General features: G+C 35.0%; 1 protein-coding gene across 2 annotated transcripts in view; it reads right to left on the bottom strand.

Annotated features, from left to right (window-relative positions):
* LOC144968854 (DNA mismatch repair protein Msh2-like) overlaps nt 1-17,890 on the bottom strand; it is a 46,231-nt gene that overhangs the window by 13,718 nt on the left and 14,623 nt on the right. For both annotated transcript variants that reach the window (XM_078907606.1, XM_078907607.1), the window contains 11 exons: nt 17,578-17,688; nt 16,930-17,016; nt 16,203-16,326; nt 15,579-15,665; nt 12,385-12,443; nt 11,809-11,929; nt 11,132-11,242; nt 10,431-10,567; nt 5,997-6,113; nt 1,988-2,102; nt 310-365 (listed from right to left, as the gene is read on the bottom strand). In XM_078907606.1, the coding sequence (XP_078763732.1) occupies nt 310-365; nt 1,988-2,102; nt 5,997-6,113; nt 10,431-10,567; nt 11,132-11,242; nt 11,809-11,929; nt 12,385-12,443; nt 15,579-15,665; nt 16,203-16,326; nt 16,930-17,016; nt 17,578-17,688 (1,125 nt within the window). The remainder of the gene's footprint in view (nt 1-309; nt 366-1,987; nt 2,103-5,996; nt 6,114-10,430; nt 10,568-11,131; nt 11,243-11,808; nt 11,930-12,384; nt 12,444-15,578; nt 15,666-16,202; nt 16,327-16,929; nt 17,017-17,577; nt 17,689-17,890) is intronic.

Below are 17,890 nucleotides of genomic sequence, written 5' to 3'. Positions count from 1 at the left end.
TGTAACAATATGATCGACTTACTTGACTTTGTGCCGACCGCCTCCTAATCTTTGAACTTTGGCAGCTTCTCTGATTTTTTTTTTTTTGTTCCTTACAAATGTTGTTGTTCAAAGATCTAACATTGAAAATAGCTATGTTTATATTAAACGTGCACGTATCCATTCACTAAAAATGAGAGAAGTTTTAGACAAAATATGATTATGAATTGTAAATTCAATTCAATTCAGTCGTTACAAACTTGCGTGGAAAAATAAATGTCAAGCAAGGAAGTCTATGAGATGCTTAAGGATAAAAAAGAATAGTTTTACCTTGTTCAGTTGGGATTTAATGTTCTTTTCTAGTTCTTCCATTTTCTCTCTTAACTCTGAAAATATATTTAAAAAAAAACAAAAACCCAAAAACCAGTCAATAAGTTTTTAACTTAAGTAATCTTCAAACTCTTTTAAAAATAAATACAGAATGAATTAAATTCAGACAAGCAGTTACTTTTAAAAGCTGTCATTCTATAGAAACAAGACTGCAGACAACACCTTTGACAGAGAATCTATATATAGAATTGTTTGGTTTTTAGAGTTTTATGGTGCTTGGGACAATTTTAGGTTACTTCAATGCCAGTAAAAAGAAAATGATGGCGGAACATTTGCAGATTTGAAGTTAGAAGCATTAAAGAAAAAGTAAGACAAAGTTCAACGGGGTCGGTTCAAATAGGGAACGGAAGATTCCATGAGCAATCCATCAATGTTCCTATTTTGACATAACCTAAATATCCCATCCAGATACAAGCCAAGGGTCCTGCTATGATGGATTCACCCGGATGATTAAAAAGTACAGTATATTCAAAACTAAAATCTTTCATAAAACATGAGAGATATTTAAAAGGAAAGAATTTCATCTCTCTTCTCTCAAAAAAAAAAAAAAAAAAAGGAATGATAGATTTGACTGCTTCCTTCCCAGCTACGGATCCCTGCCAGGACCAAGAAAAAAAATATGAGAATCTCCATCTGGAACAAAGGCAGAGAGCAGTATGGTATGGAAAGGGAAAACTGGTGGGGAATAGAAAAAAAATATTGACCTCTCCGCTCAAAAAAAGGGAGGTCAAGAGAAACCCCCCCTAATTATGTAATCAATGATAAATATTTAATAGTTGAGGTCAATCTGATTTCAGAGAGAAAATCTAAAAAACAAGCAAAACAAATCAACTTCACCTTCCCCATCTCTTACATACTTTATACAGGATGTCAGTGCCTTATGGCATGTAATCTACTACCCATACAGTTAATCGTGACTTCAGTCAGGTTCAATGTAAAGTTGAGCCTTGATCATTGGTCACAATGGCACTTGACACGAGCAATCTTGAGGTATTGCAATATTTTTTAGTGGATGACACAAGATGATGAGAAGCTTTTCCATTTCAACCTTTTTTTCTAATATCTTTTACTCTTCCAGGCTTCAAGAAACCCTTATCACTTACATCCTTGTGAGAGGTAATCTTAGCTACTATATTTCAACATTTCCATGTACTTACATATGAAAACTGGTTGTGGCAGTCTATAAATACTGTCAAAATAACAAACATGGAACAATAATAGATTCTTACATTCTTGCTTTTTGGTTTTGGATGTGTTCTCTATCACTGTAAGAGCTTGCAAGTGTGTGTTGGGAACAAGGTTCAAATTCCAAATTGAGTTTAATAAATCTTTTATTCTACCTCTCAATCGATTCTGATTTCGTTATCTTTGAATAAAAGACATTTTCAAATAATTCAAACGATAATTCTTTTAAAAAAATATAATTTTATTGAAATATAAAACTTGATAATCTGAATTCACAAATCGTAAATTGTAAACTTGATATCATTATGCGTTACTTTTTATGGGGAGGGTTAGAATAATGGACTATAAATAAATGAAACTCTTGACATTTGCAAATCTATTAGTACAAATGATGTCAGACTCTTGAGACATAATAAAACAGTATAGTCAGTACCTGTCAGATTTTCATCAAAGTCAGCCCTGATGACAAATTCGTGTTGTTTAATCATGTCCATATCAATAGTTTGGGTCACCATGTCCTGGAACTTCACAAAATCCATCAGCAGCTCCTTGATAGGAAAATGAAAAAAAAAAGAAAAAAGAATTTGTGTACACAAGTCTGAAGTGATGGCAATATAATAATACATTTCTATACTGAACACTTCAAAGCAAAAAGAATTCTATTTGGTCATGTAAATGATAAAAAAAGGAACAAAACTCATGAATAAAATTCAACACAAAATAAAGTGTGGTGAACATAATCTCTTATTAAGTCATTCTGTTAAATCAACCAGGAATTGAAATGACCCGTTTGCCTTTGTTTTCAGGGGTTTAATGCTTTACAGAGAATAGGTATATCTCAATAAATACAACAACTAATATAAAACATGGAGATGCAAGGAAAAATAAATAATCTCTATAACCATAAGTTTCACTGTTTCCACTTTTGTTAAGGATCCCAGCAGGTTTGAGACAAAATCAAGTAATCTCATTCCACGACAAGGAGAGAAAGCAAAATGGAAGAAAACAAAGACGAAATAGTTTGTTGCCTCATCAATGATGTGAATCCGAATTGGCATTTTGCTTTTCATTCCAATGACTTATGTGAAGGGTTGTTTAAGTCAACTGTACTTTAAATATCCTTTTTTTCTAAATTTAGTCATATTCATTTTGAGGATTGATTCATTTTTATTTTTAAAAATTAAACACAACTTTGAATCTGTCGAAACAATGAGCATTTTTCATTTCCTACTGGACATTATTCCACAGTTTTTGAGTTCTGTTAATCACAAACATTTTTCTAATGCTAGCTTTGTATTTGTCAAGGTGTCCAGCAAATTTTCATAGTCAAATGAAAACATTTTCTTCTGAAATCAATGGTTTATGACTTACTTGACTTAGATGCCTTTCGCGTCTCGACCGAAAGATCGGGTCGCCCCGGCTGTCTCCAGCATTTCCTGTGTGAGGTGTCTCCAACATCGCCGGTCCTCCGCCAGGGTTCCCAGACTCCCAAGGTCCCCTGCCGTTATGAGACTAATGCTTTGTCCAAGTGTTGTGACGTTTTTGTTTAGGATCACAGGGAGTGTTGTGATCGGTCTTCCTCTGAAAAGGCTCCCGTGTTTTTGGAAATATCCCGACATGACCTGGTTAGCCGGTATGTCTCTGTCCCTGCGTAGTATGTGACAGAAAAGTTGCCATCGTTGTTGTAAAATGTCAAGGGAGATTGGTCTCTCTTTTGTGATCCTATAGAGTGATTCATTTGAGATCTTTTTTGGGTATTTGATGTCCAGTACCCTTCTTAGCTGTGTGCGATGGAAGGCATCCAGATGTTCTTCCTCGGACTTTGTCAACGCCCAAGTGCCGCAGTTATACAGAAGTACCGGTTTTACAAGAGCACGGTACAGTTTCAGTTTGGTTTTTCTCTTTATTTTGTCACCTCTAATCCATACATTGGTGAGCTCACTGAGTGCGGCGCTCGACAGCTGTTCTCCTCTCTGTACATCCCCGGTGTCTCCAACCAGCGAGCCGACTTTCTTTGCCCCCCTCCATTCCTCTCTGTTCCTCGACACTGTTGCAAACTCGGTTCTATTGGCATTGACCCGGAGGTTATACCTCATGATGGTATTTTGTATGATGTCTATATTTGCTGGTGTTGATCCAATAAAATCTACATCATCTGCATAGGCGACCTCTCCAGGGACCGCACTCTCAATATGAGCCGCTGGTCCTGGAATGACCTTTCGAACTTCTTTCAGAGCGTGTTCTAAGTATATTGTGAACAGAATCGGGCTCAGACTATCTCCTTGGGGGGTCCCGATGTTACTTTCGAACAGCGTCTGTTTTGTGGCCCCGTATATCCTTGGTTGTATCTTTGTGTTGCTGAGGAGAAATCGGATTATTCGGAGCTCGTCTTCGTCTACTATGTCTGTTAATATCTCCAAAAGTTTTCCTCTGTCGATCGTATCAAAGGCTGCGGACATATCGATTCCGGTTATTGTTATGGATATGTTTTCTTTGAGTGCCTTTGCTGCCAACCATTTATGTGTCCATACAACGTCCGATGTGCTTCGGTCTTGGCCAAACCCGCTTTAGCTATGTGATAGATATTTTTCTATTTTCGGTCTAATTCTGTTGAGGACAATAGTTGACAGTGTTTTTCTTATGGTATTCAGTAATGTTATTGGGCGCAGGTTGTTTACGGGTCCTTTCGTTTTTCCTGGTTTTTGTATTGTAATTAGGACACCGCTGTTTATGTCCCAGTCTTTGTGTGTTGAGAATGTTTTGTTCATTATGTTTGCAATGCTCAGATCCAGGGAGAGGGTACCGCATTTCAGCAATTCAGCGGGAATTTCATCTTCGCCTGGGGATCTGTTGTTTAGGCACTTTATGCTATTTCTAACTTCAGTTGTTGTGATGCGGTTGTTTAGGTCTCTAGGGTTTCCTGAGAAGGGCGATATTTGTGAGACTTGTTTGTGAAATTTCTGCTGGAAGTGGTCAGTTACAATGTCAAGGATATCGTTGGGATTTGTTGTCTGTTTGCCAAATTTATCCTGTAGTTTTGGGTTCTCGAATGGTTTTCGGTTCAGAGATTTCGTCGCTTTGAACATAGATGATGCGTTATTTTTGGACTTTTCTATGTCTTCCACTTTTTTGTCTAATTCCTCGTTTCTGTGTTTTATTGTAAGTGATCGAATTGAATGCAGTATTTTGTTACGTTCCGTTTTCAGGTTTATTATTTCTTCCGAGTCTTTCGTGTTTTGTATCCTGATCCTAAGTTCTTTTTGTTGCCGCGATAGATCGTTAATAGCGATGTTAGGCGTTCGATTTGGTGTGTTCTTAGTTGTATTAATAGAGCCTGCACTTTCTTCCCCCGCATATTTTATTGCCGCTTGCGTCTCTTTCCATTCATTTCTATGGTTTATGCTCATATTAAATTTACCTAAGCATAAACTTTCTATAAAAACCCATTTCCAATAACTTTAATATCATTTTTTTCACGAGTTATTACGCATGTGTGTGTGTGTGAGTGTGTGTGCATGCACACACGTGTGTATGTGTGATTAGGAGACAGAGAGTGGAAGGAGAGATTAAATATAATATTTAAAAATACTTTTTCTTTCTAAAATGTCTCTTTGAAGGATATGCCAGATGCAACATATAATAGAAAAAGTAGTCAAAGAAGTATTGGTACTTTAAATGTAATAATAAAAGTAAAAGTCGTAGTAGTAGTAGTGGTAATAGTGGTATTAGTAGTAGTAGTAGGAGTATTAGTGGTGGTGGTAGTAGTAATAGTAGTAGTATTGACATCTCCAGAGATAAAGGTGCAGCCAAAAAAACATAGGGGGGGGGGGGGGGGGGGGGGTTCCATGTTAATGTTAGCGATGGTCTAATCTTGTGGTGAGTTCACATGGGGTCAGAGCACTCTGGAGACTTGAATACAAGAGTCTCCCAACATCAGTGGAGAAGCAAAATGACCACCAAGGGACATTACAATAGACTGTATGTCTGATTGGAGCCTAGGATTTTCAAAATGGCGGCCCTTAGATGAAGCCTCATCATTTTTTGCATTCATAATTTTGTGCTGCCAGATTTAATAATTTGAAGAATTAAATCTGGCAGTCGTAAATTTAAGATTCAATGAATTGAAATCATTATATATTCATTGAATCTTAAATTTACGACTTTTTTATGAGCTCAGATGCAAATTCATGATCATTTACGACCAAGAAGTCAAATTTACGACTTTATGACCTGAAATCTGTCAATAACGATTTTGAATCAGATTTCCTATGGTAATTTTATTGGTGTATCTATTTAAAATACCTGCATATTAGAACATAATAAAAATATAAGTTGTTCTGAGAAAGAAATGTTGAAGGAAATCAGTTGGCCAAATCAATTAACTGAATAAAAAAACAACTAGATATCTTGATAATAAGAAACAAAACATGTTGCTTTTCTACCTTGATAGGATTGGAAAATATTTCCATTAAAATATGTTTCCACTCTCCTTCATGTCTCTCCAGTGTCTCCAAAAGATGTGGCATCTTGTCTAATGCTTGATACACTTTATAGCAATCCTGGCAGAAATTATATAAGGAATATCAAAGCTTACAGATATATGTTAAGGTTGAATTGCTGTTTACTTTATTCATTTGAAATATGAATGATGATGTGAATGATAATTATACTAATGATGATGATAATAATAATGACGACGTTGATGACAAAATAATAATAAAAAAGAATAAACAAAGTTGAGCACCCCTGATAATTGTAACAGATTAATATCATCTCTCTATAAGGAGATGACGTTTATAAGGTAAACTGACAACTGTTAGAAGAATGGTTTAGAGAACTATATGGATAAGGGAAAGATAGAAACAGAAAGGGAGAGAGAGGGGGACAAAGAAAGAGTGAAAAAAAAAAGAAAGAGAGAGAGAGAGAGAGAGAGAGAGAGAGAGAGAGAGAGAGAGAGAGAGAGAGAGAGAGAGAGAGAGAAAGAAAAAAAAAATAGAGAGAGAGAGAGAGAGAGAGTAGTTTAATTGATGAGGCATTTTCTCTAATTAGGGGGAAGTTATAATAATCTTTTTAAACGGACCTATTTCTGTGCTACTCTTGACCTACTTACAAATAAAATCTAGACTAATTTACCCCCTCCCCTACCCCCTTCCTTTTCGACAATCAATTGCATTGTCTCAATTTTGACATCTGGCGCCAGTTTGTCTAGACTGACGCCATAAAAACGGGAGTGTCACTAAAATTCATGCAACTGAGCTCAAATGTCAAAATATGACACAAGGCATGTTGGATTATTTCATGGATCCACCACTTGACCTGAACTTTTATCAGAGGAAAATGTTTGACACGGCAAAATCAGTGGAAAATTTATGAGAAAATCCCAAAATCCCAGAATTCCGCTGAAGAATATCATCACTGGTACATAGGGGAGGGCATCCGGGTCACCAAAAGGTCACCGATGCTTTAGGTTTTGAGAAGTCAGGTCATCGACGACTGAGAATTTCCCGACCTCCACTTAGTTCTCGATGCTTTTCTCGTCTCGAGAATCTTGGTCATCGATGCTTCTCGTATTGAGTCCCGAGTCCCGAGTCTCGAGACTATACTGCGCGAGCGACGCACGCGTTACTAACAATGTGTACTATCTGCATTGTTCACCCCTCTCTCGTCGGCGATGATTCCAGCGAAGCTCGAGACTTTTTTGCGTCTCGATGCTTTTTTGAGTCTCGAGACTCAAAAAAGTCTCGAGCATCGCTCTAGTCATCGGTGCTTTCGTTCAATACCTAGTCATTGGTATTGGGTATTGACGTTATATCATATTTTAAACAGCTAACAAAACACAAACGTCGTAAATAGATCAAAATGGTTATAGGTATCAATGTTTTATTATTATACAAAGTGAATTTATTTAATGTATTTTAAGTTTTAATACAAAAAAGCCATCCAAAGCTCAGTTGAAGTGCTACTTCTCGGGAATTCCCGACTTTTCCTTGGTCATCGAGTTCGGGAAGTTTTGAGTGTTGGTGGCCGATGACTTGAGGTATCATCGAGACTTCCGCTCGACACTACTGGTACACACATTTCTGGGCCCAGGTCTGAGTTAGTTGTAAAATGAAAGGAAGAAAACTTCCTACTTTTTTGAAGTGATTGACACGAGAAGCCGCTTTATCTTTGCTCCTGTTTGTGTTAAATTTTAAATGCGACGATGTGGTCTAGTGGAATGACACTCGCTTTCGGATCAGAAGGTCCTGGGTTTGAGCCTCGCGCTCGGCGCATAGTTGAGTCCTTGGAAAAGGCTCTTTCCTCACATTCTCTCACCATACTCAGGTGTAAAATGAGTACCTGGCCGTTAACAGCGTTGTCTTTGTCTGAAAAATTGTAATATCCCTAACAGGCGTCATGTCCCGTTCTACATGTTAAATGTTGCTGTTGACCAGGGACCCCTTGTAAAGCACTTTGAGCACATTTAGTGGATATTGCGCTGTATAAAGCTCAATTTAAAAAAAATAATTTAAAAGCTGATTCTTTCTTTTATTTGGATTAATTCTTATAAAAGAAGAAGAAGAAGAAGAAGAAGAAGAAGAAGAAGAAGAAGAAGAAGAAGAAGAAGAAGAAGAAGAAGAAGAAGAAGAAGAAGAAGAAGAAGAAGAAGAAGAAGAAGAAGAAGAAGAAGAAGAAGAAGAAGAAAAAGAGGAGGAGGTTTGTTTGTTTTTAAGGGTTTTACGGTGCTTGCAAAACATTTAGGTCATATCAGCGCCAGCAAAAAGGAAGAATATGGGATAGTAAAAAGTTCTAGAATTACAATTAAAAGGTAAGACAAAGGGGAATTGATTCAACACTTTCAATGTACTTAGTTTGAGATCACCTAAATGTCTCACCCAGACACCAGCACAAGATCCCACTAAGAGGAATCCACTCAAATGTTTACATTCAAAATAACAAATATAACAATATATAACAGAGAGATTATTTACAAGGAAAAAAAAACAAACTATAACTACACATTCGACTCATTCCAAGACAAAGACAGAAAGCAACTGGTAAACAGATACAGGGGGATAGAAGTACCTCCCTGCCCACTATGGGAAGGAGGAGGAGGTGTGGTCATATGTGGAGGAGGAAAAAGAGAATTTTATTTTATAAAAATCTCGGTCGTGAGGAAAGAAAAGTTCTGCTGAGAGAGCAGTCAATCACGTTGATGAAAAATATTTATTTCGCATTATTTTTTTCTGGTTGTCTTTTAGACTGAAACAAAGAAACCATGGGACGGAAAAAAAGAGAGTCAGAGAAATGCGTATGTGTCTGTAGAAAAATAGAGAGAAACCCTTTTCCGACACACGCTGTGCGTGCTAGTTATTTACTGACTAGGCTGTCTTAGACGACTCGCAACCCTCTCTCTCATCTGTGGCACAATAGGCAGGCAGTGAATACATCAACATCTAGCGGAGCATGTAGGTGGAATGATAATATACCTAGCTGACTAGACAGTCTAGTTTTGTTTTGTCTTTGACGCGACAAATAAAATAATTTTTTTTAAAGTGGGCGTTTGAAACGGAATAAAAACTGATTTTTTTGAGGAACGAAATAAAACTGTATTTACTTTTTTGTTGGTTATGTACTTTGACGTTATGAATTTTATTTTTACCTTTAATTTTTTATTATTTAAAAAAAATAAAATCAGCAATTAACAGAATATATTGAGCAAAATCATTCTCTCAAAATCCGACAATTGTCAGAAGATTTACAGGCCAGTAATACACCATAACAATAATAATAATGCTAAAACAAATTTCTTGTTTTTTTGTTGGTTTTTTAACATTTGGACTTTTTCTGCGCTCCACATTATTTTAAAAATTTATTTATTGCAACATTTTCTATCTATTAAGATAAAATATAAGATAATGGCAATTTGTTGACTTAAATGACACTTTATTCCATATATAGCTTGTAGTGTGCATTTATTTATCATTGTAAATTTCTGTTATGCTGAGCTTTGGCAAACCCCTCCTCTCCCAGTCTCTCTCGATGTCTGCTATTGACCAATCCATTGAGGAAAGACCTAACTTTTGTAACTTGTAACATGAAATATCAAATGAAACATGCCAGTTTGTTTCAAGGATTTTTCGGTTTCTTCTAAAAATACTTTACAGTATGATTGTTCCAATCTGTCTAATTTGAAATACTGGAATTGAAACTTGGAATATAAAGGATACTTAGTGTATAACTCTTCAAAGTTTACATAACTGAATAGTGGCCAACTGTCTTGATGAAATCGGGACTGTCCCGATTTAGCAATCTGAGAAAAATTTTAGGAAACTAAAATTGGACTGTTTATGTTAAGTTTTATCTTTTTACGTCTAAGTTGCTATACTATTATCATGTTTTGTTGTAGTTAAATTGAATTCATGTCAATTTTCCATCAACACTTGTCTTACTGTAATATGTTGTTTTATATCACGTAAAGCGCTTACGACGAGCCTGTGACAACAGGGTGAAGCTCTATATAAATGCCATTTATTATTATTATTATATTCAGTCCAATACAAAACATCATGACCCTTCATGTCCATTTGTGTGATGGTCTGAAACAAGTAAAAGTAATGCCTGTAAAATAAAAGAACTTTACCCTTCATTCAGTTCTTTAAAAAAAAATTTACTGCATTTTACTCAGGAAGGATTGTGCTGTTCTAACTTCAGGGATTCAAATTTCTTCACTGTGGCATATTTTGTCAGACTATCAGACTTTATGCCACAATTTAAACATTATGCATTTATAACCATTATAATTTGATTTTAGCCATTGGCAGCTATTTTTTTGGTCAAGTCATTATTACTGACTAACATATGAGTAGGGACACACGGGTCCATCCAATTCTAACCTGTAGATTAGCTCGGCTTTTCTGAAACTTTTTAGCTAACATCTGAAAGTCTGGAATTTTCCTCAGCTGTTCATCATGAAGGGTTTGTCTCAAATCTGTGTCTTGGACTAAGGTATCAACCACATTCAACCTCTCCTCTGAAAAAAAAAATAAAAAAAATCCAAAAGTACAATCTCTATTAATTTGAGCATAATAAATGAATATGCACATTATCTTAAGCATTTGCAAAGGTAAACAAACATGCTAAATCACCTTAAAAGTTGTTTCATTTATTCTCAGGCCAGCTATATGGAAACTTATTTCCATTTCATAGTGTTGAAGTTGAAAAGGCTAGGATGTGTAAAGTAACTTTCCCAAGAGAACAATGAAATTATTGTCAATAATCTGTTCACTGACCATACTAAGAATTACTTCACTTTCAATATAAGATGAAAAACACTGTATCACTCAACCACTGATGCCATAAACACACACACACACACACACACACACACACAAACACATATACGCATACTCACACTGATTCTCAGATATAAAAAACACAACATATAAAAGAAAATTCACACTAAACAAAAAAGAAACACACACACAACAACAAAACAACCCAAAATACAAACAAAAAAGATCCAAACAAAATAAAAAAAGAGATAATGCTGAACACATTCTTCGAAGAGACAAGATGCAGTAAAACTAAAGTTTACCTATTTTCATGAGATCAACAAGAGGTTGTTTGATCCACTGACTCAGTAACCTTTGACCTTGAGCTGTCCGACACCGGTTTAAAAGACCAACAAGACTTTGTGTTTTACTTGCTGAAATAATTTGTTTAAATAAGAAAAAAAAGAAAAAAAGAATAGAACATTAAAAGAATGAGTTAACAGAAGATGAAGCAAAATAGTAACAATCAATCGATATAAACAGTGATTTTTAGGATTGTTTTTTTTTATGTATGCTAGAATCTGTGGACTGTAAAAAGTAATAAATAAAAATGAATATAACAGCTTAAAAAAAAAGAACAAAATATCAAACACGGAACAGTTCGGGCTCAAAACCCTTCATCAGCCAACAGATCTACAACAGAGAAAATTGGTAGGTCCTCTCTCAAGAAGAAAAATCTTGGAATATAAACAAAAAGAAGCGTTCAATGTGTAATTAAGGAGTTATAAATTGAGCAGAATATAAAACAACGCATAAAATCTGGCAATGACCGGATATCTGGGTCTCTTATATCTAGTGGAATGTCTTTTGCAATAAACTAATGCTCTGGGAGTTAGTAAATATTTTTCTATTGAAAAAATAAGATAAAACCATTCTATTTTGAGCCTTATAGGAAAGTAATTCACTACTTTATATTTAGTGCATAAAAATTTTGCCTCACTTTCATTTGGCTGGGGTAAAAGATTCAAAGCTGTCACAGCTGCTGCATCTAATTTCATGTACATATTCAGGTTATATGTAGATATGTGGAACTGGCCAAAATTACTTTCAACGGACAATAGCTGAAATCAAATGAGAAAATGTTCTATAAATTAGAGATAGATGTGACTCTGAGTGTGAAGGGTTAAATGATTCTGGGTAATAACCTAAGACTTGCTCACTTGTAGGAATTGAAAATTATAGTTTCAGCACGAAAAGGAGAATTTGGAATATAGACCTTACAAAAGATTTTGCAAAATCATGCATAATGGTAGCAAAGTAAAGCTTATTTTCTATCCATACAAGTTTTTGAATTCCTTTTAATCCATAAATCTCAGAATACAAAGAAAATCCTCTAGAGTGATTATGCCTTTGATACAATTTGTAATTATAGTTTCTTAATTAGATACAAAATCTAATCACTACTATCAGTGTAAGATTATAATTAAATGGAAATGTTTAATTAAACAATTGGCTAAACATCAATTAAGAAAAAAAAAAGGAATTGCTATTACATGTCTTATACCAAAATACAAACCTCTAAGTATTTGATAACAGCAGATAAGGCAGACATTGCAGCAGTTTTGTCAATTTCGTCTGAAAAAGGGAGATAATGTTGAAATTTAGTTCTAAAGGGAAAAAGGCCATCTTGAATATCCTAATATCTTTTTGACCAGCAAGTGCTAACCAATGCAATGCACTTCATTGCATGAAAAAAAAAAAATCTGGAATAAGAGAAAAAAGAAAAAGAAGAGAATTTTTTTTTTTTTAATGAAAGAGAGACTAAATTTAACAATAAAAGCTGTTATTTTAAAGTACAAGGTCTGTTCCATATGTACGAAGGTGGGCTGAAAAATGTAGCAATTTCCATAATAACTCCCTCATTTGTAGAAATAATTCGTTAAACAATCCATTAAATGAAAGCTTAAATCTCAGTTACATATTGCTTACTTTATTTTTTGACATAGTCATCATAAACAACCAAAACAGAACGGCCAACGTCACACCTTTTGATGCATCCCGTCGGCAAAATTCTGATGTCCTTTTTCTCTCCACCAAGATCAAACAACAGCCTCCACGATTTTGTCGCTTTCACAGTGGTTTCCTTTGAGAGACCCCTTCAATTAAGGGAATAAGAAGTCTGAAGTTGCTAGGTCGGGACTGTAGGGTGGATGTGGCAAGGTTGGGGAAATCAATATTCCTCAGCACGGTTTGATGAGTCTGTTGACTTGTGTGGGGTCAAGCGTTATTGTGTTGCAATATCGCATTTTTCTGGGGTCAAAATCTTTTCAGTCAAGCTCTCAATTTTTCCAGCTTGGCAACATATTGATCGGAATTTACTGTTTTGCCCTAAAAAACACCTTCAAAGTCCCAGAAAATCATGAGCATCGCTTTGGTAGCCCACGCCACAACTTTGAACTTCTTTGGACAAGGAGAGGTCATGTGTAGGTATTCCATTGACTGGCATTTGCTCTCTGGAGAGATAATGGTGGACTCGTCTCCAGTGACTATTTGCTGAATAAAGTAATCGTCTTCACCTTCAAACCCTTTCAATAGTTTGAAGCAAATTATTTTTCATTGCTCTTTCATATCACTTATCAACTTCCGTGGGACCCACCTAGCAGAAACTTTCCTGCTTCCAAGGATAACTCTTATGATGTGGTGAACCTTTTCCTTTGAAATTCCAACTTCTTTTGCAATGTCAGTTTGTCTAACACGCCAAATTGTCAGAATAATGTTTTCGACTTCAGTTCGATTATGAACGTTCGAGGCACTTAGGGGCCTCCCGCAATGCGTTTGATCTTGAAGTTTTGTTTCTATCAGGTCTCCTACTTCCACAAACCTTACCATCGCAAAACAGTGGTGCTATTATCAACACAAGCGTCATCATAAACACGCTTCATTCTGGTATGGATTTGAATGGGTGAAAAGCCTTCAGCATTCAGAAATTCAATAATCGTACACTGCTTGAATCGAATATCTTTTGGTACAGACATTTTCTTTTTTTTTTTGGCCAAGGTTATTTACCATGTAATAGGACAAAAGTGATTACATCATGAAGAGACGTTATAGACCTTATAAATTTTGACACATAAAAGCCAATTGGTTAGAAAGTATTTATACCATATGTTAAGGTTCTAAGTCAAATATCTTTGACATTATTAGGAAAACTGCAAAACTTTCCAACCCACCCTCATAACTTGCGTAATTTTGTAAACTATATAAGTAATACCAAAACTTTGAACGTGTAAAGAACAATGTGAAAATTCCAGTAAAATTTTCAACACATTATATTGAAAGGATTTGAATTTATAGCTGTTTGTTAACCCTCTATGGCTAGACTTTTCCAGCAAAATGGATGAAACAAATTTGAGAGAATTGTTTGAGATAGATTTCAGAATAATTATTAGGTTTCTGGTTCTTTGGAGAAAAAAGTTCAGATATCCACAGTGTTAAACATGTACCATTGTGAAGAAAATAGGTATTGAAATTGTCCCAACTATCGGGACCTGTGATGTAATAATGGCATATCTCACCAGTATTCGGAGGTCTAAGGTTCCATTCCCAGTCGAAGCACACTTATATTTTGGGGATGTCTTTTTCTTGTATTTTTCTATCTTGCTTTGTCTGGCACCGTTTCATACATACTTGTTCAGATCTTTATCTTACACTGGTGCCTGCTCCCTAATTTCTCAAACCAAATAAGGCACCCCATTTTGCAAACTTCTTTGTTTTATGAGATTTATCTGTCAAAATTCTGTAAGTTGAGGTAGAGGGCAGGGAGACCTCTGTTAATAATTCTTGGACTGTTTTTCTCTTTGTCTTCCTCAACTGCTGGCTTGACGACAGCAATTGATGCATCTCCACTTTGTTTCATCCTCAACACAGGTTTTCCCTGATTGAAACTCTTTTACTCACCTTAGCATTTATCGGACCATTTTCATCCTATTTCAGGGATTATGAAACTTGCCAAAAGGCAGCCATTTTCTTTTCTCTTAGCAATTACAAACAAAATGTCACTGTTTTGTTTGTTTTTAAGGGTTTTACCGCGCTTGCAACACACTTAGATCATATCAGCACCAGTAAAAAGGATGAAAATTGGATAGTAAAAACATTCTAGACGTATGATTAAAAGGACTTGAGGAAAAAGTCAAAACAAAGAGGAATGGTATAAATAGGGAACAGATGTAGATTCCAAGAGCACACTATCAGAGTACTTAGAATGAGATTACCTAAATGGTTCAGCAAAAGATCACCCTAAAATACACTCAAATGTTTACAAATCATATGTTAAAAATTAAAAAAAAAACAATACATAACAGAGAGATGATTTACAAGGAAAAAAATATCACCTCTCAAAACTATAACTATACATTCAACTGTTTCCCTCCCGGCCCGGGTTAGGACAAAACTTTGCAATCTCATTAAAAAAAGACAGAACGCAATTGGAAAACAGATACAGAGGGATAGAAGATGCAGCCTGTACCTCCCCACCCACTATGGGAGGTCGGGAACCCCACCCAAAAAATTTCACTGTCTATAGCCAAGCAAGCACTCATTCATTTTTGAGTTGATTGGGGTTAAAATGTGTAAACTACCCCAGCAATGGAAAATAATCTGCCAGGGGTATGACTATTGCAATAATTGCCTCGCTTGACTTTTATCACAAGACAGCACATCACATTGCTTGGCCACCAATGTCAAACTACTAAATCCCTTCATAACCTTTACCTAAAGTAGAAGCATTAGCTTTCTCCCCTTTCTTCGCCTTGAGCAAACGATTGAGGTCCTGCACAATATCTTTGTTGGAAAATTCTCCTGTGGAAAATATATCAATGAAGTAGGAAGTGGGGTTAGCTAGGGTTTTATATTGTATGAATAACGATAAAATGCTTTCAGACATCTATTGATCAATAAGAAGAAAAATAATTTTTCGAAACAATTTCAAATAATCAAATGAACAGATATTCTTTGGAATGTTTAGCTTTATTTGAATGTTACAATACCCAATAGTATAGATATTTGAACTGGCAAGTCAATAATGGGCATAAAGCACAAGAAAAAGAAAATATAGAGGGAGATAGACAAAGATAGAAAGAAAGAGAGAGAGAGAGAGAGAGAGAGAGAGAGAGAGAGAGAGAGAGAGAGAGAGAGAGAGGAGAGAGGGGGAGAGAGAAGAGGGAGAGGAGAGAGAGAGAGAGAGAGGAGAGAGAGAGAGAGAAGAGGAGAGAGAGAGGAGAGGAGGGAGGAGAGAGAGAGAGAGAGAGAGAGAGAGAGAGAGAGAGAGAGAGAGAGAGAGAGAGAGAGAGAGAGAGGTGTGGGGAGGAGGAAGAATTGATATACTGAAACATTTACCTTTTTTCTTTTCAGTTATGAGGATACCACTCCTTTCTAAAACCTGCCTTAACTTCCCAACATCTCCAGAAATCTCCCCTGCTGGTATAAGGCATTCCTTGGGACCCAGTTGTACCAAAAGTGCCTGAGGTTAAACACATGAAATCTCATTTAAGGATTGCATATTTTTTTGTCACAAGAATAAAAGAATAATAGACATCTACCAATAACATAAAGCAAAATATAAACGTGTAGGCAAAACCATACCGCCATCTGATCCCCAAACACACTTATATAAGGCATTAAAACTATTGGATACATATAATGCAAAAACATAATCACTTCTAACTATTCCCCTTGGTCCTGTTCTTTAAAAATCACAAGCTTTGCCCTCTTGTAAATATGAAAGGATAGTGCAATAGAGTATATGCATTTTTCTTAAACAATAATTCTTAAAAAAGAATCCATAACATGAACAATAAAAAAAGACAACCCCGACATAAAAAGACAAAAAAAACCCAAACAAAACAAAAAAAAAAACAAACAAAAACAACAAACAACCCCCCCCCCCCCCCCCACCAAATAAAATTTAAAAAAACAAAAAAAAAAAAACAAAACAAACAATCAAAACTCATTTGCTAAAAATATTCATATATCTAAATATTGTGCCAAGCATTTTAAATAAATAAATAAATAAACAAAAAAAAAATATAAACAAATAAGTAAAAAAAAAAATCTGTAAAACTACCTCTAAATTTGAAAACTGTCCATTATCTGGAAATTCACTGACTGTAAATGCTCTGAGGATGGGATCACACACTGCAATTCCGACTGTCTTTGGGGGAAAAAAAATCAGAATTCACAGCAAAATGGAAACAAATCATCAAAAAAAATATTATATAATACTATAAATAAATAATAATTATATATATATATATTATATATATATATATATATATAATATATATATATATATATATATATATATATATTATATATATATATATATATATATATATATATATATATATTATATATATATATATATATATATATATAATTATATATAATAATATATACATTTAAAACATATTAAGTCAATAAATGCAAACAAATGACTGGAAATTAAAATCTTGTATGCTAGCTGATGATTGAAGAACAGGTGAGCATTTTTAATATTTATTTTTAAAAAAGAATAAAAGGTCTGAGGTGAAATAAAATCTTTCTGTTTTAATTCTCCTAAAAGAAATGGAAATCGATCCCACCAGAAGAAAAAAAAGAACGAAAAAGGGTTTTTAAAAAAAGCAGACAACATAAAATAAAATTTAAGAGGAGAAACAAGATATAATCACAAAGGTCCCAATGAATCATTAAAATGAGATAAGGTGATATGTACCAGTTGTCCATCAGGTGATGACGTTTTAATTCCAATGATTCCAGAAGATGTGGCCATGTCTGAGTTTCCAAATAAAATATCTTCAAACTCTGACAGGTTGCCTGGGGATGCCTAGTATAATTAAAATAAATAATCTTAAAAGACATAAACATCTATATAGCGCATTTCCATGGATTCAATGTAATCAATATGCTTCATTTTTTCCGGAACTGGTCGTACAGAACCATATTTCCATTTCATACGATAAAGTTATGTTAGACAGCCCCTTTTACACTACCATTCTCATAATTTCTTTCACTGTATACAGCCAGTA

The sequence above is a fragment of the Berghia stephanieae genome, chromosome 3, assembly GCF_034508935.2.
Source record: "Berghia stephanieae isolate SIO BIC M18660-M18661 chromosome 3, UCSD_Bste_1.3, whole genome shotgun sequence".
Classification (NCBI taxonomy): Eukaryota; Metazoa; Mollusca; class Gastropoda; order Nudibranchia; family Aeolidiidae; genus Berghia; species Berghia stephanieae.
Note: the sequence above shows the minus strand (reverse complement) of the source record. Positions and strands in the feature narration are given on the sequence as shown.